The 27,901-nt window shown below is 41.7% G+C and overlaps 1 protein-coding gene across 2 annotated transcripts; it reads left to right on the plus strand.

Annotated features, from left to right (window-relative positions):
• brwd1 (bromodomain and WD repeat domain containing 1) lies at nucleotides 1-27,894 on the plus strand. 2 transcript variants are annotated; one of them, XM_033631338.2, is made up of 44 exons: nucleotides 1-192; nucleotides 308-366; nucleotides 477-506; nucleotides 724-783; nucleotides 2,385-2,535; nucleotides 2,771-2,869; nucleotides 5,353-5,513; nucleotides 5,815-6,036; nucleotides 6,890-6,990; nucleotides 8,701-8,771; nucleotides 8,925-9,025; nucleotides 9,186-9,226; nucleotides 9,339-9,440; nucleotides 11,388-11,541; nucleotides 11,635-11,769; nucleotides 12,240-12,368; nucleotides 12,660-12,808; nucleotides 13,041-13,117; nucleotides 13,328-13,558; nucleotides 13,683-13,866; nucleotides 15,360-15,450; nucleotides 15,875-15,997; nucleotides 16,108-16,178; nucleotides 16,449-16,689; nucleotides 16,848-16,964; nucleotides 17,326-17,433; nucleotides 17,659-17,783; nucleotides 18,052-18,134; nucleotides 18,647-18,758; nucleotides 19,314-19,375; nucleotides 19,501-19,656; nucleotides 20,750-20,870; nucleotides 21,003-21,128; nucleotides 21,236-21,302; nucleotides 21,557-21,607; nucleotides 21,851-21,976; nucleotides 22,095-22,247; nucleotides 23,048-23,208; nucleotides 23,380-23,552; nucleotides 24,133-24,258; nucleotides 24,371-24,553; nucleotides 24,648-24,977; nucleotides 25,170-25,325; nucleotides 25,421-27,894. In XM_033631338.2, the coding sequence occupies exons 1-44, from the start codon at nucleotides 156-158 to the stop codon at nucleotides 26,860-26,862; spliced, it is 6,798 nt and encodes a 2,265-aa protein (XP_033487229.2). In that variant the 5' UTR covers nucleotides 1-155; the 3' UTR covers nucleotides 26,863-27,894. The 2 variants fall into 2 exon arrangements, with proteins under 2 accessions (XP_033487229.2, XP_078023344.1); XM_078167218.1 differs by having other exon boundaries at nucleotides 24,377-24,553.
• The last annotated feature ends 7 nt before the right edge of the window (nucleotides 27,895-27,901 follow it).

Here is a 27,901-nt window from a genome sequence, read left to right on the forward strand (position 1 = left end):
TCCAATGGCGACTGCAAACAGGCTGAATAGAAAGCGGGAGCAACCGTGGAGGGGGTCAGAGCTGTGTAGCCGAAATTAAATAAATATATCCTATTCTCTGTAGTCATAAAGTTAGCCTGAAATTTGTTTCACCTCTCCAAATCACGGCCGATTCAATGGCCAAAAATCGGGACATTTCGCTCCTTGAGTCGGGTAAGCCGCAGAAGTAAACCCCAATTGATAGCTTAATTTACAACGATATCGCTGGTGCTAATTGATATCCCGTCGGCTTTTCTAACGTTTTAATTTCCTCCCTGTTCAATTCCAGAGCTCTATTATTTGATATCTCGTTTTCTAACAACGGGTCCATGTCGGAGAGCGGCTGAGGTGAGCTGGGGTGCTTTGACTAGTACACAGTGTGGTATTTCAAAATAGTTGACTAGCTAGTTTATAATCGAGTCAATCTAATCTGAATCGCCTCTTTTAATCCACTGCAGGTCCTGGCGAGCGAACTAGAGGAATATCAGGTGTGTATCCCCGCTGCCTCTTGCTGCTTGTTAACGGCTAGTTGCTATCCGTTGGTTTAGACTGAGTCTGGGTATAAAACTTGTCCCACTCAGTCGACTTTTTAATACCCCTGTAACGTTACGTCTCACTCCTTTGACATCACCCGTTTTTTCTACTAGCTTAATGTGTACTGGCGTTTTGTGGTGACTCCGCTTTACCAAACTCTGTTTTCCACAGCTCTTACCGGGGAGGTTGGACTGGCTGGGTAACGCGCACCCGAGAACATATGAAGATGTGGTGAGATTACACTTAATATCTGTCGCTAAGTTCATTGTCGGCGGTTGTTATTGTCTTGTGACAGGGCTGCTCTCTGTCCATGCTCTGTTCTTGTTTACGCTCTTTGTTCTTTTTCCTGTTGGACGACTATTGGGTTTTCTCAAGCTGGGCTGACTGACAAGGTCACAGCTCGCTCCCACTGACTTAATTTGTCTATGTGAAGTGTACGGTGGCTCAGAAAACTGTATTTGGATTGAGGGTTTAATATTATTTAGCCCCGACTGTTGTACTGCAGAAAGGGTGGGTAGTTCGGCTTCTTGCTACGTCGAGACGGCTCCGCTGGCCAATCAGAGAGCGAGATGCGCTGTCTCTGCGTTATTTTGCATGTGACCTGCGCTCTGATTGGTCCATAAAAAGAGAAAGTTTTGCATAAGAAGCCACGCCTCTCGGGATATGAGTTGAGAAGCACATGAAACCACCAACCCCTGTCAGGTTTTTATTCTGACAAAACCTTTTTAGGCAGGCTGCAGTCCCTGGAATATTACACACAGATAAGTACCAATCTGTGTCATGAATATAGTCAGTTTTATTCATGTGTATATATATATGTGTCAAATCAAGCAATATACCAGAAATGTTGTTTGTTGGTTGCTAGTTTTCATATATGAAATCAGCTTTACCAGACCACAGTCCTACATTATGTAAAATCCTACCACAAAAACAATTACCTGTGTGAAAAGCTATTTTGATTATTCATAAATCATTTTAAGAAGAAACAGAAGAATTTTTTTTCTCACGTTGCTGTCATAGACACACACATGCAAGAACGGGACCTATACATACATTAAATGGAGAGATGTCAGACCAAGGGGGCTCCCACACTCCTTACTTGGTCCGTACAGGGACTTAACTCAAATTTATTTATAAAGCACATTTAAAAGCAACTCGCATTGCCCAAAGTGCTGTACAAGAGGAAGAAAATGCTAAAAACGCATACATAAGACACGACATAACTGTCAGGTACACATCTCACACAGGCACACATCAGGGAAAACCACATCAGGGGGACTTAAACACGTCAATGTTTGGAAGTAGATCTGATTGGGAGGGGGATGCTGTTCCACAGTTTGTGGGCAGACACAGCAAAGGCACGATCACCCCTAAACTAATGCCTGGAGCATGGGACAGCCACGAGTTCTAGAATAGGGGGTTAGAAGGTCTGCGATATAGGATGGATACACAAACAGGAGAACCTTAATGTCAATTCTGAACTTAAACTAGCGGCCCTCCAATTTCCATGCCAAGTCCCCATGGACTGAGCCACTGCTGCCCCGAGATTCTGATTCATTGTTCTCTCTATGAAAATATCATGATACATGGATGTCGATCACAAGTTCTGACAGCTCAAGGTGCCATCTTCAGATTGCTAATCTTGTTTGAGCCCAAATCTATTCAGGTTAGAATTATATTACCTAAACATGAGTAGCCAACCTTTACATTTAAAAATGTTGCTCGACATCTTAGTCTCCTAATCACTTATCAAAATTGTTATTGATTTAAACCTTTGCTTCAGCAGTTATCTGTATTTAATGTCATGTCACTACTCTGTTTTTCTTTGACAGGTCGCAGCCAACAGACATATTGCTCCAGACCATTTGCTACAAATATGTAAGCAGATTGGACCAATTCTTGACAAAGAGGTGCCATCATGTGTCCCAGGTGTACATTCTCTGCTGGGGTCTGGAAAGCAGTCAATGCTTAGGACCTCAAAAGGTACACAGTCTTCAAGACGTTTGTCTGGGGGGTGAAATGTATAATGGAGTTTTTTTCTGTGCTCTCCATGTAGTGGGAATTTTACATGCCTCTTGCATTGGTAAATACTTTGTTTTACATAATATAAAGAATAGTTTCTTGGTTTATGCAGTCTCCAGAACTGATACTATTCTCCTCCCACATGCAGCTTGTGATCAGCTGAATCATTCTGTGAACCATTTGTTTTGTTTTTCAGACTGCGACAGTGTACGATGTAATGCTTCATCATATGCAGCCCTTCACCGGGGCAGACCACCAGAGAGGCCTTTGAACTGCAAGAAACCTCCACCCCTAGGTAGGTCTGGCTTCACTCAATATTCGTCTGTTTTGTGTTTTTAAAAGATGAAATGGACAAAACGGATATGCAGGGAACTGGTACATGTACATATGCCTCTCGCCACTAATGCTGCATGTGTGCTGACAAGTCATGTGCATGTTAAAAAGTTTGAAGAATTCAAATTGTCATTTAATCCTGAAGGACTGAGGTTATACACCACCTGCACTGTGTTTACCACCATGTATTTCTCTTTTCCCTGACTGTCCAAATTTTAGTAGAAGACATTTTGTCAGGCTATTGTTGTCAAGTAACAGTTTGGTGGGCTGCCATTACTGAGCCAGATGGGTTGCCTTGACGCAGTCTTTTAAATTGCAGTGCTTGTTGTTCTTGACATGACAGTTATATATTGATCACAATTCATCATTTCATCTTGATGTTTGCAGGGAATCATTATTTTTTCAATGCTTTACTCGCCCAATTCTTCAGGGTTTTTCCGACAATCCCTGTTTGCTCAGGCATTTATCTTCCACACACTGCTGCAGAAAAATCTTGTTCGGCCTGTTTGCATCAGTATTCTCTATTTAAAACCTGTCTCTCCTCAGGGAAAATGTACACATGTTGGCTTTTTGGATTTTTTCGCTTATTTAAAGAAATGCTGTTGAAGTTACTCAACTGTTGATTAAGCCACATTTTTAGAAGACATGCACAACAAGGAGGCCAATAAAAAGCTTTAAAACAACTTCATTTTGAGTCAGTGAGAACTTAACGCAAATGAAAACAGTATGGATGATCTCCTTGTTGCTCTGATATTTTGTCGTTACCCATGGCAACAGATACAAACCAGATGTATCAGACTTAGGAGCAGCAGTGATATTGTTATTGTTTAGAGATGAGGATGGCAGGTTTTTTCTCCTGCTGTTGACTTTAAATCAAATTAATGTGACCAACACATTGCATTTAAAAAGAGAAATAAAGCAAGTTAGTGAGAGGGACAAACTGAACTAAAGCCTAACTGTTTTTGGTGCTGGCTCTAGAGGTTTTAAGGTTTATTCGAAGATGATGTATACATGCTCGGTTAAGCCCAAGTATAACAGCCTCTTTTATTTTTCTACTTTTTATTTCATCTCATGATATTAATACCCCTCCACTCCCGAGGGCTATACCACGAAGCAAGTTCGAGAAAGTCAGACTTTCTTTGCCTTAGCTGGCTTGACAAACCCTGAAGCCCCAGTCAGAGATAACAGGTACCACACTGGTGGTTATCAATTGTGTATGTTAACTCTGGCTTTGTTCTTTGGGCCCTGTGCGCACATCCAAAAGGTTATACTATGCGTTCAGTGCGTCATTTGACTTCTCTACCGTACAAAATGGATCATTCACATGCTGCCTACTTCCACCTTTGAACAATATAGAAAAGTACAGCAAAAAGCAGCACAGTTGCTCCAGTTATTTCAAGGGAGGAATGCTTGTCGTGTGAATTCAAAAGTTTATCCATTTATTTTGCCACTCTTGTTTATTTCTATTTCTAAGTGTAAAGACATTATCCAGAGTGGTATGTTATGTTTTGAGGGAATGACACCATATTTCATATGCAAGTAAACGTCATCCTGATTACTAAAGAAGTGAACTATTAATGTGTGATACCTGTGGTTTTATAGAAGGCTTCTTTGAGAGCCAGCTCGGGCAAGTGGCCAGACAACACTACAAACATATTTAGTAGTTCAGTGAGAGTAAGAACAGCCTCATGAAAATCAGCACACAGTATTCCTACTCTGATTTTCTGCATCACCAGCTACACGCACTTAGGTTCTCGGGTAACGGGATGCATACAGTTTGCACAGCTGTATTTGCATAGCTTTGTTTAGTGGCATTACTAATATATGGATCAACAAGTTTGCATATATAACGTATTCCCTCAGCTGAGATTCTTTATTGCTCATAGATACGTAAGGACCAGCCAGCCTGGGGCTCCCTGTTAGCACACTTGTTAGAGCGTACACCCCATTTAGACCATGAGTCCTTTGCAGTGGCTGGGGTTTGATTAACACGTTTGTTGCATGTCATCCCCTCTTTCCTGTCTACGTTCAGCTGATACTATCTAATAAAGGCAAAAAAAAGCCCAAAAGATAATCTAAAAAAGAAAAAGGGAAAGCCATCAGATTGATTCAGTCTCTTAACACTTTCTCCCTCCCAAGAGAAACTTCCTTTCGGTCCAAAACACTAAACATAACCTGTTTTGGAGCAGGTTAGGTGTGCAGCACAAGTTACCATGGTGATTTAGCAGGGTTAAACAAGAGCCACCTTTTGTGAAATTGAAAACTCTGACTTTAGGCCCAACATACCTCGCTGACCCACTAATCTTGCTTCGTGGTACACCCCTCCGCCCACAATAAAGTAAATGTATCCCACATCCACTGTGTTTGTTTTGATCTCCGTCTTGTTGCAGCCCTGTAATTTCATCACAATCTTTATTCTGATGATTGGCGTCTTATCATCAACAGTGAAGGTCTGTCGAGGAAGAGAGCTGACGGGAGTGCAGCGCTTCAGCTCCATCAATCCTGTCAGCAACTATGAGCACATGCGGCTGCATAGGCGGATCCTGGGGCATCTGTCTGCAGTGTACTGTATTGCATTTGATCGCACTGGTCTCAGGATCTTCACAGTAAGAACTTGTCATCATACCTCCCTACTCGAAAATGAACCCATATTTAATGTGCGGTGATAATGGGGATTTTAGTTCTGCTTATGCTCCTCTGAAGCACTCATTAGCATAGTGGGAAAACAATGCAAATTTGATTACATCACATTTACACACTCCGCTACCGATGACTGTACATACTTGATGTCGTTATGATCAGATCTTAGATTTTAAGTGCTACGCCATGTGAATGCACCTCAGATTTGTCTTCTAATGTATACTAAAGTAGAATATTAAAGTTTATGTTGGTATTTTTCTTTGTCAGGGCTCAGATGACTGTTTGGTGAAGATTTGGTCTTCGTTTGATGGAAGGCTTCATTCGACGTTGCGAGGACACTCTGCAGAGATCACAGACCTGGCGGTTAATTATGAGAACACGCTCATTGCCGCAGGAAGCTGTGACAAGACCATCCGTGTGTGGTGCCTTCGTACCTGTGCCCCTGTGGCTGTGCTGCAGGGGCACAGTGGATCCATTACCTCCCTACAAGTAAATAGATCAATGTCATGATGATATGCCGGCTTTTTAAGAATGGGGTTGTCCCGTGTCTCAAAAGACGAATTTAAGCAGGTTCCTTTTTCCATACAAAAGTGATTAATAATCATTTGAATGTGATTAGGATAATCCCCTTGCTCTGGGCATGCTAAATTGTCTACATGACCTCTGCAAAATTAAGCAACTGTCGAGAAATTACTACCATCCAAGCAAAGGAGCAATAATCATGAATACCTTTTTTTGTATTTTGAGTATTTGCAACCATAACAGCTCTCATAATTCCACTGTTAGACACTTTTATTGTGCTCAACCTCATAATGCAGTACTATTTCTGGGATGTAGGACTTACTAAGTATGTTCACATTAAAGTTTTAAGTTAAAGAAAGAAAAAAATTGAGTCTTAGAGTTAACGCAAATGCATCTTTTCCTCCTTCTATCTATGACGGAATTAGTTTGTGTAATGGAGCAGAGGCTTGAAACGTTGGGTGGCAGTATACGTTTGTGCTGCAATGATTCTGCCTGAAATAAAACAAAAAGAGGAGGTGGTAGCAGGTCTGGCAAAGTCTTGTTTTATACTAAAAATATGTTTCCACCAGCCTTCATTGTATCTTCTCTTTATTGCTATGACAACTTGCCTCAGCCAAATGTAAAAACATTTTTGCAGATGCACAGGATGTTGACTGAGTTGGAACATACTGTTACCATTAATGTGCGTGCTCTGGTCTGGTTGTCTACAGTAATTGTGTATGTGTGTTAATATTTAACCCTCTATGTAGAATACATGTTCTGATGTTAATATAATCTGAGTAATTCAGGTGCCTGACCTGTGAATGTCTTGTGTTTTCAGTTCTCACCATTTGCCAAGGGCTCCAAACGTTACATGCTGTCCACTGGAACTGATGCTACTGTCTGCTTCTGGCAGTGGGATGTCAACAACATCAACTTTAGGTGAGTGCTGCTTTAAATGGCTATATAAGCATGCTTGCAATGGTTCACGGATATTTCGTTGTAGTACTTAAAGGTTCTGCTTGTGACGTTCTGAGCATTAACATAGCAGAAAACCTTTATTTGCTATGTAAAGATATATTGGAGCCATCATGTCTAAAGAGAAAGAATCAAGTCATGCTCAGTGTGTGTGTTGCAATCCAAGCTTCTCTGTAGTTTTTTGTTGTCAGCTGGTCTGGCAGTGTGTGCATGTATGTATCTGGCTAGCTCATGGACACTGCTTTACACAGTGCTCAGGTAGCATATCGCTGATATCAGGATGGTGATGTCGCTGATGCATAGCGCCCACCCTCAGGTTCCCCCCTGGTTTAACACCGTTAGCTCTGTCAGCAATGTTGCCGTCATTTAGCGCTGTTTATGGAGTTAGCATTGTTAGCTGCTAGCCATTAGCTGAGTCACCTCCATGTTGGGAACCGTGGACAAACAAATCATATATTCTGATTTTGACAGAGCCCCTTTAAAAAAAGTTAATAAGAATACTTAAGTGTTCATGTGAATGTTTCTCATGGGTTTCATGTGGTCAGTTATGAGGAAATGTAATTTTTAAAGTCTCCCCTGCAAAGGAGCAGAGATTAGGATCAGTGTATTATGGATTCTAGGAAACATTTGCATTGCTGATATCAGTTGATTGTATGTCAGTTGAACTGGCAAGGCTGATGTGCTGACTGAGGTGAGATTACCTTTAAACACTTTAGGGGTTTCTTAAATCTCACCTGCGCAAGTTGTTCTGCTTTTGTTGTTGTATTTCTGATATTGTTGTATTTTCTGAGGATATTTTGTGCAAATTAACCTTAAAATGGTAGCTGGATACGAGGGTGTTTTTGGGAATCGACTATAGGCCCACAGCAAATGCTGGAAGGCAAGCCATACTGGGTTGACAGCCATTTTTCTCTTCCAACACTGGCTAGTTTATTGGTACCATAGACCCTCAATATAGCTGAATTTCAGTTATTTGCATTGGGATGGAAGTTTTCTGTTATCATTTAAAGAGCCTGCTTTGACTTGCGAGCATCTACTTGTAAAAGCAACCAGGTAAAATTTTACATAAATGAACTGTTGAGACATTAAGAGATACTTGAATTATATGTTTTTTAAGTGGTGTCTGTTTTTCTCAAAGTACGTTGATGAATCTAATTTGACAAAGGAATGTTGGACCAGTATCTCTGAAGTTGAAATGCCAGTCAGATTAGGTGAAACCTTTCAGCTGTTTTGTTGAAAGATGGGCCAACAAGTAAACACAGCTATAAAGAGTATGGCTGTCAATACGCATGTGTCAAGAGAATTCCTTAAAATTTAAGTAAGATATGTATTATCTTTATGGTTATTATTTATTTAAAATAGAAAAAAGATTTTACAGTTTAAATTTCTGATGTAGAACAATCACTGCTCCACCCAGCTTGGTCTTGGCAAGGTGCTGGAAATGTCAGTTAGTCTAAACTGGTATAAAATATTTCCACATGCTTACATCTAAAACAATCAGACATCTTTAAAAACAAACAAACAAAAAAAGGCATCCAAATATTGTGGATTTTTAACTATGTGTTCTTATGTAATTTTTTCTGTCAGTAAAATGCACTTTTTCCTGTCAGTTCAATATAGTCACTTGTCTTGTTTTGTTTAAAATCAGTAACATTTTCTCTTCTATTCTTCAAGTGATCGGCCACATAAATTTACTGAGCGGCCGAGGCCAGGAGTTCAGACTGTGTGCTCCTCATTCAGTCCAGGTAATTTGTCACTTTACGTCGACTGTAACATTGAATGTTAATAGTGTTTGTGTTGAAAGAACCTGTACGTATGCAACTTCATGTGCATAGAGTTCTCAGAATTATCATCTAGCTAACATAGAGTTATAACATACATCTGATTTTATTTTTCAGGTGGGATGTTCTTAGCAACAGGAAGTACTGATGATGTCATCAGAATATATTACTTGGGAGGCGGGAGTCCAGAGAAGGTATCAGAGCTCCACGAGCACACGGTGAGAACCCCCTCAAAAGCCAAACTCTGATGTACAAAGTGTTACGTATGGGGAACACATTGACTCTCAGCTGGATTATCTGGTTCAACTCATCAAACATTCAGCAGTTATATTACACAGTTACTGATGATCGCTCACAATGTTTCTGCTCTCTGTCCAGGACAAAGTTGATAGCATCCAGTTTTGCCACTCAGGTGAAAGGTATGGAAGAATCTTTGCTCATCATCACTCTTTTTTCATAGTAACTACACTGATTTAAAAGTAACCATGTATAAAGTGATGGTGCAAGCTGTTTGGTGCTGTCTTGTCTCAGGTTTGTGAGTGGAAGTCGAGATGGAACAGCACGGATCTGGAAGCTCCATCTGCGGCAGCAGTGGAGGTGCATCCTGCTGAACATGTCTGCCACTCTTCCAGGGTAAGGAGCATTTTGTTGTTGTACACCAGTAGGGCTGGGTATTGGTACTTGATACCTTTTAAAGTACGAACAAAAGTATCAAAATGTCTTCAGCCAGTTAAAACATCCATTTAATCCTCTTTGCACCGAGGGTCTGATCCCGTATCGTCCTGACTCCTTGGTGGATCAGTCAACTTTCTGTCGTTTCTTCCCAGCAAACAGTATGTTCAACATCTGTCCAGTTAGCATGAGCTAGCGCAGCAACAGCGGCTAGCATCCAACACCAAGCCATTAAACAGTCCTGAACACTGAAACCGCTTGATTCTGTTGTAAAACCCGTAAATAACTGTTGGGTAACTTTAGCCATGTGCTAAAAGTTAGCCTTGTCACTGTGTCTGTGCACAGCCGGGTGGACTCACAACTGAACTGTCACTGGTGTCTAGCTCACACTCCAGCCGCATCTACAGCCCATACAGAGCTGGCAGTTTAGCGTGCCGAGATACCACCAAAATGTTTGAAAGACTATGTCTATACTACACGCCACTCCAGTCACATTATGGGTGTTGTATGAAGTACTTGGATCATTTTAAGGGAACTGGCATTGGTAGTAGTGTGGATTCTTTGTGTAGATTCCTCAGATGTGTCCTCAGTATTTGTGTGTCTCTCTCAAATAAACAAAAGGGTCTTCACTGTATAGGCAACAGGATATGCATGAACAAGATTCTTATTCGCTGTAAGAAGTATCTGGATGATTTGCTAAATTAAGCACAATCATTTGCTCCCCTGGCTGCCTCAAAGAGCTGTCATAGCATGTACATGTAAACCAGGTGCTGCTGATGTCAGCTGAGGAATCCATTTACCAAATGTTTTATTTGTTCAGTTGTCAGATTGTGTAAGTCTTAGCGCTGCCTTCTCACCTGTTTGTGAAGCAGTTGTTAACAGATTTTGAAGACTTTACCTCACTACTATCTAAGGACTGAACAATATTGCTTTGTTCTGTGCAGTATTATTTCTAGATGACTTCTGATAGCTGAAAACCTTTTGAGTGCTGATGCAAAGGATATTGTGAAATACTACATCTCTCTGCCAGTTCTGCAGTGATTTTTACAAACATACTAGTCACCTATCCAAATTAAGTGTCAACTATCTCATTAGAATAAAGTACCCTGGCTTTAGATGTGTTTTGTGTGACAAGATGTGTAGACCTCCACTGACCTTGTTGCTGAATTGCAGATTATAAGAATGGCGGTGTGATCTGCCTGCTAAAACATGAGACTTGCTACAGTACATTTAATCTGAGGAAGGTGATATTACAGGGAGACGGAAAGGTTAGACATTTCATTAGTGCTCCCTCTTCACCATCAGACAGTCATGCTTGATGGACAAGGTCACATGGCGGCTGATTTTTGGGTCCTCTGTGTTGTAGCTTTCTAGGAAAATATTTTTCTGGACAGTTTGTTCAGTGTCACACTTAAATGGCTCCAAAGATACATTAACTATCATTTAATGTAGTCAAAAAATGTTGTGTTTACCACCCAGAGCTTATCTGTCTTCCCTGAGAGGAACTATAAAGGACCCTCACTGGTAGTTTTTATAACTGGCCTGTCTGCCAAAACTATTTTCACAAGTAACACTCAATCACAAAAGTACAAGAACATTTTTCAGAGTTATATCACCATATTCAGTACATGTATCAAATTTGGTACTATGTGTTAAGTTAGAATCACGTAGTTTTTTGTTTAGGAAGTCACACTTGGATCACACTGAATGCAACCAGTCTGTTCGATGTTACAGATCTGTGAAAGAGAAAAGAGAAGTTACAAAGGGAACAGGCAGCAATGTGTATATTGCCTCAGAAAAGAAAGGGAAATTTGTGGATGAATTTATTTCTAGAAATGCAGAATTAGATACAGGCTACCCATGGTTTTTGTCACTTGTGTAACATACAATGTGTGTATATTATTTCAGTGTTGAACCAATGAGTGAAGAGGAAACCTACTTCAAACCCAAAGTTACCATGGTAGCGTGGGATCGCCATGATAATACAGTCATCACGGCTGTTAACAACCATCTCCTCAAAGTGTGGAACTCCTACACAGGACAGCTGCTACATATCCTTAAAGTAAGCGTGCCTAATGTTGTGTTGATATGGAAGTCAAGTGGATATCACAACCAACCTCAACAAATAGAGACTAACTTTGAACGTTGTTTTCAGGGCCATGAGGCTGAGGTGTTTGTCCTGGAGCCGCACCCTTTTGACCCCAGGATCATCCTGTCTGCTGGCCACGATGGGAATGTCTTCATATGGGATCTGCTGCGAGGGACGAACACACAGCACTACTTCAACATGGTATGCTGACACAGCACCGTCAGAGCATGGCATTCAAATTCTGGTTAACAAAACTGAAACTGTTCTGCATCATAATGAACAAACAATACTCATGAAGAGACTTGCAATAATACACAACATGACAAAGACAGCAGTACGTATAGTAAAACAGACTTAGTTTAGTATGTGTTTGTCATCAGTTTACCTCAGCGTCACACTGTGCACCTTCAAGTGTTTGCCATCCTGTAACTGTCATTTCTCCTCAGTCTGCTGCTTCATTGTTTGCAGTGCTTTTCGGTTGTTTTGTTCACCTCCTATCTGTTTGTGTGCTGTTCGACTGCTCAATTATTGTGTATTTTTTGTTCTCTGCATAAAGTGGGTAAGAGTAGGAAGCAAAAAATGAAAAAAAAAAAAAAAAACATGTAAGAAAGTTTGTTTCTCAACTGACAAGTTCTGTACCTGCCTGAGTGATTTTCGTGTTTCTCATCCAGATTGAGGGCCAGGGTCACGGAGCCGTTTTCGACTGTAAATTCACCCCTGATGGCCATCGTTTCGCCTGCACAGACTCCCATGGCCATCTGCTCATCTTTGGCTTCGGCAGTTCCAAGCCATATGAGAAGGCAAGGATAAATCTCACATCTTGCATTTACATTTCTACACAAACAATCCATCACTGTAGCCGGTTGAAAACTACAGTAACACCATTTTTCACTTGATAAATACACAGTATTTTCATTCTCCAGATAAGGAACATTGTTATAGACTTGAATTCGAACATTTTCAAAGCTCACTGTATAGCTAACTGTATAAGTGCTTGTGAATCTTCCTACATGACATGAATACAGTAAGAGCTGCAGGCTGAAGCCGAATCTTAAACTCAAGCCTCCGTCTTTCCCCTGGTCTCCACACAGCTTCCAGACCAGGTGTTCTTCCACACAGACTACCGACCGTTGATCCGGGACACCAACGGCTTTGTACTGGACGAACAGACACAGCAGGCACCCCATCTCATGCCCCCACCCTTCTTGGTGGACGTGGATGGAAACCCCCATCCACCAAGGTAGGCTTGACCTTCTATCAGTCATACAGCAGCCATACAGTCTTCAAGGGTGAATTTCCAGTCCATGCTAGTTTTCAAAGTCATGAAAAACAATACTAGGCAGGATAATTCAGTTAAAATGCTGGTTTGACTTACAGCTGGTAACGGTTGGTCAGCTGTGGTGTATATAAAATATATCTTGATGAACTCATTCAGTGTTTAAACATCTTTTAAATGTCTACTTGATTTTCAGGTATCAGCGTCTCGTCCCAGGCCGGGAGAACATCGCTGCTGAGCATCTAGTTCCTCAGCTGGGATACGTAGCCACAAGTAAGACTGGAAGCAACCACACGCAGGTCTTAACTTGACCCTATCTGGCTAGTTTACAGTGGGAAATTTACATTTTGATGTATAAATCACACTGGCTTTATCAGTCATCTTGATTTAAAAACATTTCAACCATATGTTTCCTGCTACAATGTCGTGACAAGCCGCCGCAAGTGTGTGACCAATGTGAACCTCTGCTACCATCCTGTTCAGGTGATGGCGAGGTTGTGGAGCAAGTGATCAGCCAGCAGACTGCAGAGCACGATGAGGTTGCAATAAGACGCAGCAGCCTTTTGGATGAAGCCATCCGAAATCTCCAAGCGCAGCAGGACCGGCAGAACCAGCCAGGGACGGAGGCAGCTCCGGGGGCTGCAGCAGAACCACAAGGGCAAGCTGAGGCACAGGGCCCAGCCCTGGCACCAGCACCAAGCACACCACGCAGAGGTATCAATACGCCACCAGTGTTCTCTTGGATTGTTTAAGCTGACGTATTGATCTATTGAGCTGTTGGAGGCTCGCTGTCCTCATTAACTGAAAGTTAACATTTTTTTATTTTCCTACATTGCAGTGTCTGTAAATGATCGAGCAGACGTGCAGTCGCCCCCCAATGTGGGTCTGCGCCGCAGTGGACAGGTGGAGGGTGTTCGGCAGATGCACCAGAATGCTCCTCGCAGCCAGATGGCCACAGAGAGAGACCTGCAGGCCTGGAGACGCAGGGTGGTGGTGCCTGAGATAGCACCCAGCAGCTACAGGTATCTGAGAGAGCAATATTAGCTTTACCATTTGAAGCTGAAGACATAGGATGTGTGTGACAAGACACGTCTGTACTTTTGTGTTGTTATTAAACTGTTTTCTCATAAAAAATCCATACAATTTTTGGAGAATCAGGTGCGGATCCTGTCCAGAGTTAACCTTTCATATATGTAGCACACAACAGGAGATAGTCCATGTCAGATGTGCTCCCACATATTGAAAATACTCTGTTAAGTCTAGGCGAGGGGGGCGCCTGGGGAGAGTGCGTTGGAGGCAGCACACGGCACAATTAAGTATGTTGCAGAAGTCACAGTGTTTGGCTTACGTAGATCCCAACCTCAGCCCTTACCAACAGAAGTCTCTCCAGTTCGACATTTTCATCGGCATCTTCGTGTGAATGACCCTTCCTCTTCACCCTTGGATGTTAATTTTCTTCTGGTTTTCATGCCAGCCACATGATAGAAACATCATGAACACACCCACTCGCTTGCTTTGAATTCTCCAGACAGTGACCTGCTCTATTCACACATGGGCTCAATTAGACATTGCACAGACTTTGTATCAGGGAGCTGGCTGGCAGGGTTAGAGTTTGTTTAATGTCCAGTACAACTAGGATTGCAGCTGTGCACTGTTAAACCATATACAGTGGTAGGAAAATTGATGGTTATGATACTTTCTGTATTTGCTTGTTTACGGTTTGGGGAAAAAATTCAACAGGCTGGAGAATCTCACCTGTGCGTGAGCTTTGCCTTTCCTCATCCTTTTTAGACATTCTTTCATTAAAAATAATTAATTCCCGTTTCAATTATAATAGTGTCCAACTAAAAACACCCCTTTATTTTCATTTAAGAGTCATTGTGTGAACATGACCGTAAAACCGTTATGGTACTGTAAAAATCTCGTACCATTGCAAACCTAAGTCCAACTGATTCAGACATTTGCGTTCTCACATATAGCTCCTCTGGGTGATGTCTAAATAAGCTCAGGGGTGGAGTGCATGTGTGAAAGGGGCATTAGACTTTCTAAGAAGCAAAATTGATTTTTTTATTATTTTTTTAAAAAGATTATTTTTATTGGATTTTTGCCTTTGTTGACAGGACAGAAGGTGAAATGGGGAGACAGAGAGAGAGTGGGGACTGACATGCAGCAAAGGGCCACGAGCTGGATTCGAACACGCGGTTGCTGCAGCGAGGCAATGCCTCTGTACATGGGGCGCCGGCACTATCCACTACGTTACTGACGCCCCAAAATTGATTATTTTTATAATGAAATTTTTTAACATAACCTTAATTTTAGATCAGATCAGTATTTAAATAATATCCAACAGAATTCCACGTTACACATTAATGTAAAAAAATGCAGTCTGTCTAAACTCACCCATCAAACAACAGAGAGAGTGTTGTACTTACCTGATGAGATTTTACAGCATTTATTTTGCTTTTTTTTTTATATCCCTCCTGAATTTGAAAACATCATGGAAATTGTCTTTCAGGGACCAGGAGGACATTCGAACAACCAGAGGAGATGAGGAGGTGGCTCTGTACAACGCAAAGAAGAGACGCATTATCTACAGCAGCTGTCGAGTGGGTTGCTTTTTGCTTTGCCTCAGTGTAGAAAGTCTTAAATGGCACTTTGAAAAATGGTTTGTGTACCAGTGTTTTGTGGATAGTCATCCAACAGTATGTACTGTATTTGCATTTAAGAGCATATTTGTTATGTGTTGGATGGTATAAAGATACTATATACACTTTATACATACATACATACATACATACATACATATATATATATATATATATATATATATATATATATATATATATATATATATATATATATATATATATATATATATATATATTATCTTTTATATGCCTTCTATAGGATTGTTTATTTAAAATCAGAGATTGAAGTGATTGTTGGAATTGTTCTTATTTTTTCTTTGTTCACAACTGTTCTGTACAAATCTTTGCACTGGTGTTGAGTCAGCCCCATCTGTTCCCTCAGGATGATTCAGATGAAGAGCCTCCCACTGCGAAGCGAGCGCACGGCCGCGGTGACGCGCTGGAGCTCCTCGACTTGTCATGTGAAGAGGGAGAGGAGACTGCGAGTTCAGAGGTGCACTCTGAGGTACTGCATTCTCTGCTCTCCTGTGACTTTGGTTAAGTGTTATTTACAAGCACTTGTGGTCTTTTGGGGGGACTTAAAGCTATATTCTGTTTTATTTTTAATCTGTTCAGGACAATGAACTGGATGGCAGTGACATTGACTCATCCAATGATGAGGAAGAGTGGAACAGTGACAGCTCGAGGTATAATCACATACTATTGGGAAGTCGTCCTCAGAATTTGTTTGAACTTGTTTAGGGTACCAGTTGTCCTTAAATTAATTTTTTTTGTCAGACAGAAAAGCATTGACTTTCATGTTAACGCTTTGTGTTACTCCTTTGTGTCATCTTAGGTGGTACTCTCCACCCATCTGGTACCACAAGCAGGTTAAAACAAATTACTAATCTCAGATTTCTGCCTGTTTTAATTTATGTAACTTAAAACTGTGATTACAATTGCTTCTGATTGGACAGCCACACATCCAGCGAGTACTCAGACTGGACGGCAGACGCTGGCATCAACCTGCAGCCCTCCACCCCCTTGTCGTCACGGAAACGAGTGCAGCGCAGAATCAGCAGCTCTGAAGAGGAGGAGGAAGACAATGAGGAAGAGGAGGAGAAGCAGCAGAGTGATGAGGAGGAAAAAGCTGGCGAGGAAAGAGCTGGCAAGAAAAGCAAAGACAAGTCCAAGAAAGCAAAGAACAAGCCGCCCAGGGTGAGTTGGTGTACACAGCACTATCCTACCTGATCCTGATGTGAATTCTGACTGGTTAATCATGTCCAGATTTTTACGATGATGAATTCTGTAACAAATAGGATTAAACAGGTTCATATTCACACATTTTATGTGTTATATCTTGGTGCTCCAATCAGCGTCCAAAGGTGCGACCATCCATCAACAGAGAAGTGTCCAATGAGTTCAGACCCTCACCATGGATCACTGATGTCATTCCCAGGAAGTCTCCTTTTGTTCCACAAATGGGCGATGAGGTAGGTACATTAGACATTATGAGAGGCACTTCACAGAACCATGATTTCTTTAGTTGGATTGTCCAAAGATTTTTGTATTTAACAGAAACAGAAGAATTGTAAAAAAGAATGTAAAAACATGCAGACAAGTTCATCATATCAGGCAGGCTGCAAAGTTTGAAAGATTTAGAAAATAGTTTGTTTAGATGTTAGTAATAATGACAGTAGGGATTGTTCTTAAATATAAAGCTACTGTACAGATGTAGTCTAAATACTTATAGGAAATGTTGTGGTGGTTTAATAGAGTGTCGTCTGCACCTTCCTGTTTCTTATCATGTAGAAAATGTACTTTCTAAGCTCTGAATCTCTCTGTGTCTGTCAGGTGATCTACTTTCGGCAGGGACACGAGGCCTACGTTGAGGCAGTGAGCCGTAGTGACCTGTACCCCATCAACTTAGACAAACAGCCCTGGAAGAAAATGGAGCTGCGGGTAAGACTAAGACCAATAAGATGATACATTTGTTTGGGAGAATACACAGAATTTTGAGGAACATAATTGACAAAATCATCATAAAAACACTAAAAAATTAAGGTGATTAACGGTAGAAGGAGAAATCTTGGATACAAATTCCTGCTTGTTTTTTAATGTAAATGTAGGCACTTTTTCACCCTATTATTTTTTGTTTGGTTTTCAAATGTGCTGCATATTTTCTAGGACCAAGAGTTTGTGAAGATTACTGGGATCAAATATGAAGTCTGCCCTCCGACACTCTGCTGTCTGAAGCTGACGCTTATTGACCACGGCACTGGCAAAATATCAGACAAGTCGTTTTCTGTCAAGTAAGCAGCTCAGTTTCATTCACCAGCTCTCTGTTGAGAAACACATTACGTATTGTTGCAGTTCATGAAGGTGGCATTTGAAGTAAATGTTTACAAAACATATGGCCTACAATAAAAATTATGAGGATAAAAGTCAGTTTTCGGTCTTGACATGCTGGCTGAATTTCCGTTCCTGTAGTTTGTCTTATATATCAGCATAATTAAGCATCAGTTTCACAAAGACAAAATCTTGAGTGTTTATTTTACTGTTGTCTGATCTCTCCTGCAGGTATCACGACATGCCAGATGTGATAGATTTCCTTGTTTTGAGGCAAAGTTATGATGAAGCACTCCGTAGAAACTGGCAACCAAGTAAGTTTTGCACCTCATTAGGAAAGTTAAATTAAGTATTATCCTCCGTGTATCTGTTTCATCAATTTAAAAAACAGAAGGAAGTAGGTATGGGTGGTAGAAATCCTAACAGTATGATTTTTAGTATCGTCAAACCTCTTAATTTAACTATATGGAGCTGTAGTGCACAGCATGCGCTACCAGAGGTCAGTCTGTACTGGTGGAACAAGCGACAAATACTGTCATGCTGTATTACCCTGGTGAAATGACAGGAAGACTAGGAGAAAGGTGCTCCCCAGCAGAGGCTTAATTCACTTTGTCACCATTTCAGAGCGACTAATAATCACTCTTGAGGGGAGCACTCTTCCATCGTGAGGATTATTCTTAATTTCTGTGTTGCCACTTCTCAGTGGAGGCGCTGATGAATGATGTTTTGTTGCCTTTCAAATGATTCATCAGTGCAGCGTCTTACACTTAATGCACGCTGTGGATTTTTCCTCCTCCTAAATTGGTTATCATCCTCTCCTGTGCAGACGACCGGTTTCGCTCAGTGATAGACGACGCCTGGTGGTTTGGGACCATCGTTTGTCAGGAGCCCTACCAGCCGGAATATGCTGACAGTCTCTTCCAGTGCTTCAAAGTCAGGTAGGGAAATGCACATTACTGTGACAGGGCAGCTTGAGATGTGGTGGTTGTGCTCCAGCACCAAATCTGAATATCAGCTAGTTTCTGGGACATACTGCTTTTGATACTGTCATTGTTAGCAAGCGAAGCTTGGACACTGTCTCGCCATACAGGAGTGAGGGAAGTTAGTAGCTGACAGTTGTAGATTGTCTGCCTCTCGAGACCGCCACAAAGGCAACAAGGAGTGAATACAATCGACTTTTTTCCCCAAAACTGTATTTAATGTTGACTGTTACATCTTTATTTTTTTAGTAAATCTAGACCTATTTTTACAGTGAGCACTGCATATCCAGTCTAGGACTAATCTGTCCCCTGGTGGTTATTAAGAGGCATGACAGTGTCATTTCATTCTTGTTTTGATAGTAACATTTATTACTAGTTTTTTAACTGAAACAAACTCAAATAATCTTTCTGATGACCGTATCATATTAGTCTGAACTACAACAATATAAGGTGGCACTTAATGTTGTTTTAAAGTGCGATAGTTGACTTTGGCAACACTTGTTTTTGTGTCAGATGGGACAACGGGGAGACGGAGAAACTGAGCCCTTGGGATGTGGAGCCCATTCCAGATGATGGTAATTAAGACTTCTCACCAGCTTATTGCTGTCACATCGGCACATAAACACTGTACTGGTGTCCGCTCACAAAGCGGGGTTAATGGGGTGTAATTGCATATTGAACAAATCTGTCTGCCGTGCAGCCCAGCAGCCAGAGACAGAAGGAGGTGGCATCCCTGTGACTGCAGATGAGATGAGCGAGCTGATGTACAAGCCTCTGCCTGGGGAGTGGGGGGAGAGGAGCAGGGACGCGGAGTGTGAACGCATCGTCGCCGGCATCGATCAGCTCATCACCGTCGGTGTGTATGCATAAACAGGCTCTCTTGTTTGCTCTCGTTCACACACTCCCTCTTTTGCATGTCTGGTCTCGGTTCTCTCACATCACGGCGGGCTGGAAATTAACTTTTTCACTGCCTACTGTGGCAGGCAAGTTTTTGTTTTGTTTTGTCTTTATTCAATCATTAACATATTTACACAAAAAACATCACATGCAGGGTAAATTCCAGTGTTTGATTTACACCATGGCTTTTGGGGGAGCCCTGTTTTTGGGTGGGAGGGGGTGGAAGGGTACTGTACACATACGCGCTTAAATCAATCAATACATTTCAGTTCATCCCGACGACTTGACAACTTCACTGCTAATTTCTCCTCTGCTCCACTTGCCAACAACTGTCTGCTCTGAGCACATTCATTGTCACTTTCTTTCTCGCTCTTGCACACACTCACGACACACTGAGCTGCTCCTTTAAATAAAATTGCTGCGCGAGTCAGTGAAGTTGATAGAGTAACAAGTGGGAGTGTATGTGTGTCTGCATGTCTTTTATTAATGTTTATTGGTTAGAACTCAGTGAACTTCAGCTCTCAGCCAGAACAATTAAGGCTCTACAGCCAATAGCGTTGCCTTTAGATAGCTGTTGCAAGCGACTTTGAAATGTGTCTTTTTGTTATGGGTTTTCCCTCTCCATCAAAGTGGCGATGGTGTGCTGATTTTTTCCTGCCGCTGCCAACAGTTTACCTGCATTTGCCAAGCTGCTGGTGCTACTTTCAGACCCTGCATCAGGGTTGTTGGAGCCACAATAACATCCTTAGTATTTGTTTTGATTCACGTTTAACTGACAGTGACTAGATGTAAATACGCACTAGAACTGGTAGCGCAGGTCATAATAATAGGTAAGGTGCAGGTGATGAGCAGCAGGTGTGCGACGGGGTTAGCAAACAGTTTTTTGACCGTGAAGTGTGGCAGCTTGTAGCGTGGAAACTAAAGTTGATGAATGCAAATGTTGCCCAGAACACGCGTCCGAAAAGTTCTCTACAAGGGCGTCTACGGTTTCTTTATCTGAAAGAATACTTCCCAGTCACACTCACGTACCTTCCCCTGTGTTTCTGCTACAGAGATTGCAGCTCCTTTCTCTGGTCCTGTGGATTTAATCCAGTATCCTACCTACTGCACTGTGATCGCCTATCCTACTGACCTTGGCACCATCAGACTGCGACTCATAAACAGATTCTACAGGTCAGTTCCACCAGTCTTTCCTCCCTCCATGTACATGATAATGCAGCAGACAGTCGACCCAGCCCTGTCTCAGAAATGTTTTGTACAATTTATGAAGACACTGTGTATTTAATCACATCTGCTGATCCACAGGCGCCTATCAGCATTAATTTGGGACGCCAGGTATATTGCACATAACGCCCGCACTTTCAATGAGCCAAGGAGCAAGATCGCCCACTCTGCAAAGATCATCACAAATGTCCTTCAGAAGTTTGTCAAGTACGTTTTACTTACTTGTCTTTTTAGATGCTGATACCCAAATTATAGGAACAGTGTCATTCAAATAAACTGCACACTGTGTTGACACATTCTTCCTCCTTCCTCAGTAATCCAAGCTGCACAGATATCATGGAGATTTACAATGCTGTCGAAGAAATGGACGATGATGATGAGGTGAGTGGCAAAATTAAAACAGCTTTAGTCACTAGTGTTATATTTTTTTAATATCATGCACTGCTGACCAGTGAATATGTGCAAATAGAGTGGATGATACGGAAAGGTGCCCGTAGGAAGTTACAATTGATAGTTAGGAAGTTTGTTTTCCATTTTTAGTCCTATATCTAATTGTCACCTTTGCATTTGAGAAAGTAACAATCAATCAGTTAATAATCAGATTCATGTAATTCACTTTTGATAACTGCCTACAGGAAGAGGATACAGAAGCACCGGGAACGTCCTCTGGACACAGACTGCGTCAGGTAAACAGATAACATAAAAGCTTACATACAAAGGACTTTGACATGATATAAAAAAAACAAGCGAGCACAAATAAAGAATGAACAATCACTGGCTCATTAAACTGTGTATTAGATCATTAGTGCTGTCATGTAATTATTTTTGGTAGGATTTGGTAGCAGATTGACTATTAATGATTCAACAGCAGCAGCTGGCATGCATTACATGTCATGACAAGTTTCTCTCTTTCTCTTTGATATTTGCAGCGCTCTGTGGAGGTGGTGCCTGACAGAGACGCCTGGAAGGAACAATGCAAGAATCTGCTTAACTACATATTTGAGTGTGAGGACTCTGAACCCTTCAGACAGCCTGTGGACCCTCAGAACTATCCAGTAAGTTCACACCACAAACTAAGAGCATGCTGTCAACATAACAATAGCGAGTTATGGTTTGTGTTTCATCGTTATGATTTAGAACTTCATCTTCATCACGTTTTATGTGTTTGTGCAGGATTACCATGACATCATTGATACACCAATGGACTTTGGCACAGTGAAAAGGACCCTGGGGGAAGACCGCTATGACAACCCTGTGGAGCTGTGCAAAGACACCCGGCTAATATTTGCCAACGCTAAAGCGTACACACCCAATAAACGCTCCAAGGTAAGAGGAGTAATTAAAGCTTGTGGAAGAAATGTCAGGACACAGTCGTATAAATGTAATGGCTGGAGTTCATCTAATAAAAATCATCCTTGGGTTCAGATTTTGTAATGAAACATTATTGCATTTTATGTATTTTTTTTGTTCTCTGGATCTTTTTTATTGATATGTTAAGTCATACAAAATGCAGTAAATTACAGATACAATTGGAAAAACACAAAATAGTCCCATGTTTTTGCCACCCACAGAGGCACATCATTATATTGTACCATTTATTTATCAAACCAAACCGATTTCATATATAATCACATGTACATATAAATAAATTAAAATTTTACAAAAATTGTAGGTGAGACAAAAAATAAAATAAAATAAATACAGCAAAAAAGATAAAAAATAAATGAGAAGTAATAAATAAATAATAAGTAAGTAATAAATTAAAATAAAATAAAATAAAAAGCTACAAATAAAAAAATATATAAGGGGTCAGCAGTAGAAAACTGGTGTCCATTTTTTCTGTAGAGATTAAAAATAGTTGCCATATAGCAGAAAATTTCTGAGCACACCCTCTTGTAGAATAACAACTTTTCTTTAATGTCAAAAAATGAATAATGTCATAGTTAAAAGGTTAGTGGGAATTTTGTCTTCCATTTAAGCACCATGTCATCGAGCTGTGAGAGACATTTTTGGCACCTAAAATGTGTATCTTGTGGAGCGACCCCACATACTGCCATTTTATGTATATTTTGACTTTTGTGTTTATGTTTTAGCTTCTCTGACTCACCTTTCCTGCTCCGTTCTAGATTTACAGTATGACCTTGCGGCTCTCTGCCTTCTTCGAGGAGCACATCAGATCAATCATATCTGAGTACAAAACTGCCATCAAGAGCAGCGACAGGCTCCGCCGCAGTCAGAGGTTCCGCAAGAAAATGCAGCAGCAGGATCAGTCCAACGCCACATCAAGGTCTGTTTCAGTTACAGAGCACAGATGTTCAACAATAATCTCACTGGAAGTGGTTCAGGTGCAAATAGTCCGAACAGGCCACAATATTTTGGGTTTCGGGCGTATATGATGGCACATTTGCACGTTGCCTTTTCATGTCTGATGAAAAACTGCATTTTTCTTTTTCTCAAGTCACAAGAGAGCTGCTGTAAAAACTCAGGAAAAAGTGGAATCGACGTCAGTGACCAAATCTACCTCAGCCAAAGTGTCTGTTCCTGAGAGAGCCAGGAGGAGTCGAAGCAGCAGCTCAGGTCACAGCTCCTCGGACGACGACTCCGGCTCCAAAGCTGCTTCATCAACACCAGGTACGAAAGGATCTTTGCCTCGCAGTAGGTTCTTTACCAGTAGCTGTATCGTGGGATGGCTTACAGCAGTGCCATGACATATTATCTCACTTACATCAGAGTTATTATGGAAGCAGATTAACATTTTAAGCTTTGTTTAACTTGATAAGTTTACTTTCCCGTTAGATGCGAAGTAAAAACATTTCAGAAAACTGTGCAATAACTTGTGAAGTCTGAAGTTTTTGACTTTAATTACTTGTCACTGAATTGTGTTGCGTTAAATGGAGCCTGTAATGTCATTGTAGGAATCAGTTTGAATCTTGATGTGCTCTAATGAATGAGCTCCTCTCTGTTCCCGCCTCAGTGGTGAAATGAACCGCTCACTGAAATCAGGAAAACAGAGTCATCGTACATTTCACAGATTGCGAAGTAGTTCTCTTAACAGGCTTTTAGCAGATTAATTTGGAGGGCTGCAATTCCAGTTCTCTGGCTCCGGTTCATTTTGAGTTTAAATGCATTTATTGTAGGTTGATGCGGAAAAAGGTGTCTGCCAAATTAAATGTAATGTTTAATGTGTCATTTTTTTAAAATTTTATTTCAGAGTCTGACAGTGAGAGCGAGCTGAGTGAGTCAGAGGAGGAGAAACGCCCTGGTTCCTCAAGGCACGCTCAACTCCGACAGAAAGCAAGAGTTACGAGAAGCAACTGTGCCAAGCAGAGGAAAAAAGGTTGGGATTTCAGTGTTTGTTTTTAAAATCCAGTTTTCAATCATGCCTTATTAAATTTGGGGGGTTGTAATCAGAATAAGAGGAAAAAGTACATGTGTATTGTTACTGTCAGTTGCAGACAGTGATAGTGAAGAAGAGGACGAAGATGAGGAAGAATATGACAGTGAAGGTGAAGATGGAGAGGACGGAGGGATGTCCTCCCAGTCTTCAGGTCGTCGCTACCCCAGCAGGAGTAAGAACAGCAGGAGCACACGGCTGACCAGAAACAGCGCTGGCGCTGACAGGAAGCGCTCAGGTAAACGCTACAACTATCTTCAGCCTTAAACGCTGCGAATCCCAAAATCCACCTGCCAATATGTTAAACATCCTTCTGCACGGCTTGTTTTCAGAGGGCAGAGCGGAGGTGAACGGTCACAGCAGCAGGTCGTCTCGCAGGGAGAGACGTCACCAGCAGGACTCAGACAGAGCCACGTCCCCGGGCTCTGACAGGGAAGAAGAAGAGGAAATCACAGGTCGCAGGTCACTCAAGAGAAAGACGGCGAGGGCAGCTGTGAACAAAATGAAACTACTGGAAGCGTCAGATGAAGACTATGAGGAGGAGGAAGCGGAAGAGAAGCCAAGGAGGAGCAGCAGTCGCCTCCGCCAACCAGTCCGGACCAGCAAACGCACCGCAGTGATCCAGAGCAGCTCAGATTCTGAGGAAGAGCCATCAAGACGGGGTACGCACAAGTTCTCCTCTGTACTTTTATCAATGAATCATTAATTTTAACCATGATAATGAAATTCAGAAAGAGTTGGACGCAGATAATATGCTCTTAGATCTTGTCCTCTAAATACTTACTACTACTACTACTACTACTACTACTCACAGGATGTGTTTTGCTGAATTCTGCCCTTGCTTATCTTTCTAGCGTCTCGGAAAACAAAGGAATCAGGTGGCGAATCCAAGGACGAGGAGGATGGCAACGACAGTGATGCTTCATCTTCCTCCCAGGATCAGCAAAACGGAGACACGAGGTCCAACAAACAGAAGAAATCAAGACAAGCTGCTAAGCCTAAGGGAAATGGTGAGAAATGTTCTCTGGTTTCTAGGTGCCACCTGCTTGGAATTGTGATAAAAGTATCTCTAATCAGTTGGATTTTCCCCTCCTTTCTTCTGTAGATACTTTGTCCCATGTGAACGGCCACAGCGCAAAACATCACAAGTCTGACAGCAACTCTGAGCAAGAGGAAGCTGCAGAGGAGAGCTCTGGAGAAGCTGAAGTTTCTGTGCCTCAGAAACCCTCTCGAAGCACAGCAATCACTCCAGCCAGGAAAAAGAGGATTACAAGTGAGGAGGAAGAGGAGGAGGTAGAGGACACTGAACACAGGACCACACGACGCAAACTTCCTGTCAGCTCTGATGAAGAGGACAAGGACCACAGTTCTCAGAAACACCCACACCAAAATGGAAGAAATGTGGAGGAAGCAATCCACAAGGACTCTAAGAAGAAGTTAAAAGTCTCACCGTCAAAAAGCCAAGACAAACAAAAATCTGCCTCAACTAATGAACTGGATGGTGCTGAATCAGAGGAACACAGTGATTCCCCAAAGAGATCCAGCCCGCGCAAGAAAAGACTGAAAAAAGATGAAGATAGCGAAGTAGAAAGCAATCACTCCAGTGAAGAATATGAGGTTGAAACCAAGTCGAAGAGGCCAACAAGAAACAAGACAAAATCTAAACGGCCTCGTGACAACACCTCCGTTTCAGAGAGTTCTGAGCAGGAGTACAAACCCAAGAGGAAGTCGAGGAGGAAATGCTCCACTGGCTCATCAGACGAAGAGTCGGACAATTCAGACAACACATTTAACAGACGACTGAACCTTCGAGCCCTACCAAAAAAGAAATACATCAGTGACAACTCTCTCTCTGAGGAAGACTCTGCGTCTGCAAGCCAGCGTAAACGGGGAAACAGTGACAAAAAAGCCACAGCATCAAGGGAAGACAGGTATAATAAGAGAGAGTCTAACAGGACCTCTCCCACTGAAGCCAGGAATCCGCTGTCTTCCACCAGAAAACGTATTTACACCTCAGACTCTGAAGATGTGGAGGAGGGCGGAGAGAAAGAGCCAGTGTCCAAGAACAATAAAAACAGCCAGTCAGGCTCCACAAAGCGTCCCAAAAGGGAATCCAAACCAGAGGAAGGTATTGGCAACAAGGAAGACACCTCTTCCAAATCTGATTCCAGCGAAGAGGTGGAGGAGGAAGATGCTGGTCGTTCAAGGAGCAGGAAGAAGAATGCGAGGCGGCCAAAACACAAACAAAAGGAAAGCTACAGCAGCAGCAATCACAGTTCTGACTCAGAAAGCGAGCATTCGTCTTCAGCCTCTGAAAACTCGTTTGCCAGCTCAGGGTCCCGCAGCAGTCCAAAGAGAAGTCACAGACGGTCTGGGGTCGGTGACAGGACTGCCAGCCGTCAGCTAAGGCAGCGCCGTCAGCGGCCTGCCTCGGAGGAGGATGACGACGACGACAGCGATGTGTCGTACAGCAAACCACAGCGAAAGAAACGGGTGAACACTCGTAACCGTGGGAAGCGGACAGTAAATTATCATGACAGCGAATAAAGGACGTAGCGGCTGGAACTGTAGAGGATAGACGGAGAAGGACATTAACTGGAGACCTTTAAAGACACTTGATGGCCACGTTATGGTAGTAGCACTGGAGTCCTCGAGAGAAAATGCTGTGAATCTGTTTCATTCAGGGATATTTATATTTTCTATGAAAAACATGTTTATAGATGTAATACAAATTCAAGCATTTGAACTGCTGGTTTTCACAAGGATACAGAGCAAAACGCCACCTCCCATACTGCTTGTTGTGATTTGGCCAGCAGAGTAACCATTCTGGGGAATCTTGTCAGCTTGGGTGCTATCTAATATACCTCTGTTTAATCAAGCATATTGCTGGCTTGCACTAAGATACACTGTAATGAGGTATTTCATACACTAGTTTTGCATTAGAAACTCAGGGGTCAACTAAGTTTACTGTAGTCTCAGACATGCAGTTGTTTTTTGAGCTAAGGCAAAGGACAAGAAACAATTCCAGGTCGGCAGATGTCCAAGCACACTCACTGGGACAAAACAAATCCATGTTCAGACTTTTGACAACAGCACTCCTTTGTAAATCCACACACTTAATGCTTGACTGTATTATAAGTTGATATGAGCCAAATGAACAAATACGAATTCTTTCCCCTGTATCATTTCATTTTTTTTTATTAGTTTTGTGTTGTATTCTAGTGAATAGATGTAAATATGTGATTGAAAATCCATTGACAGGTTTGGCGATCAGTCAGTAGCAAAATCTTTATTTAAATTTGAGCTTCTTTTTTTTTTTTTTTTTTACATTTTTCTTTTTTTAACATTTAAAACCATTGTCTTGCCATATGTCACAAATTGGTACCTTTTTGCCAAGTACAAGTAACCAAAAGTACTTATTGCAAAATAACTGTGATTTCTCATATTGGGAAGACCTTTTTATTGTTGTCCTGTGTTACCTACTTTCAGTATTAAATTCTTTTTCAGAGTTGACTTAAAAACATTTTTGCCAGTCACATGGTTTAGTTTTGTTTAAGGGGAGGTTTCTAAATGCAGTCGCTTTGAC

Source organism: Epinephelus lanceolatus, chromosome 4, assembly GCF_041903045.1.
Source record: "Epinephelus lanceolatus isolate andai-2023 chromosome 4, ASM4190304v1, whole genome shotgun sequence".
NCBI classification, from domain to species: Eukaryota; Metazoa; Chordata; class Actinopteri; order Perciformes; family Serranidae; genus Epinephelus; species Epinephelus lanceolatus.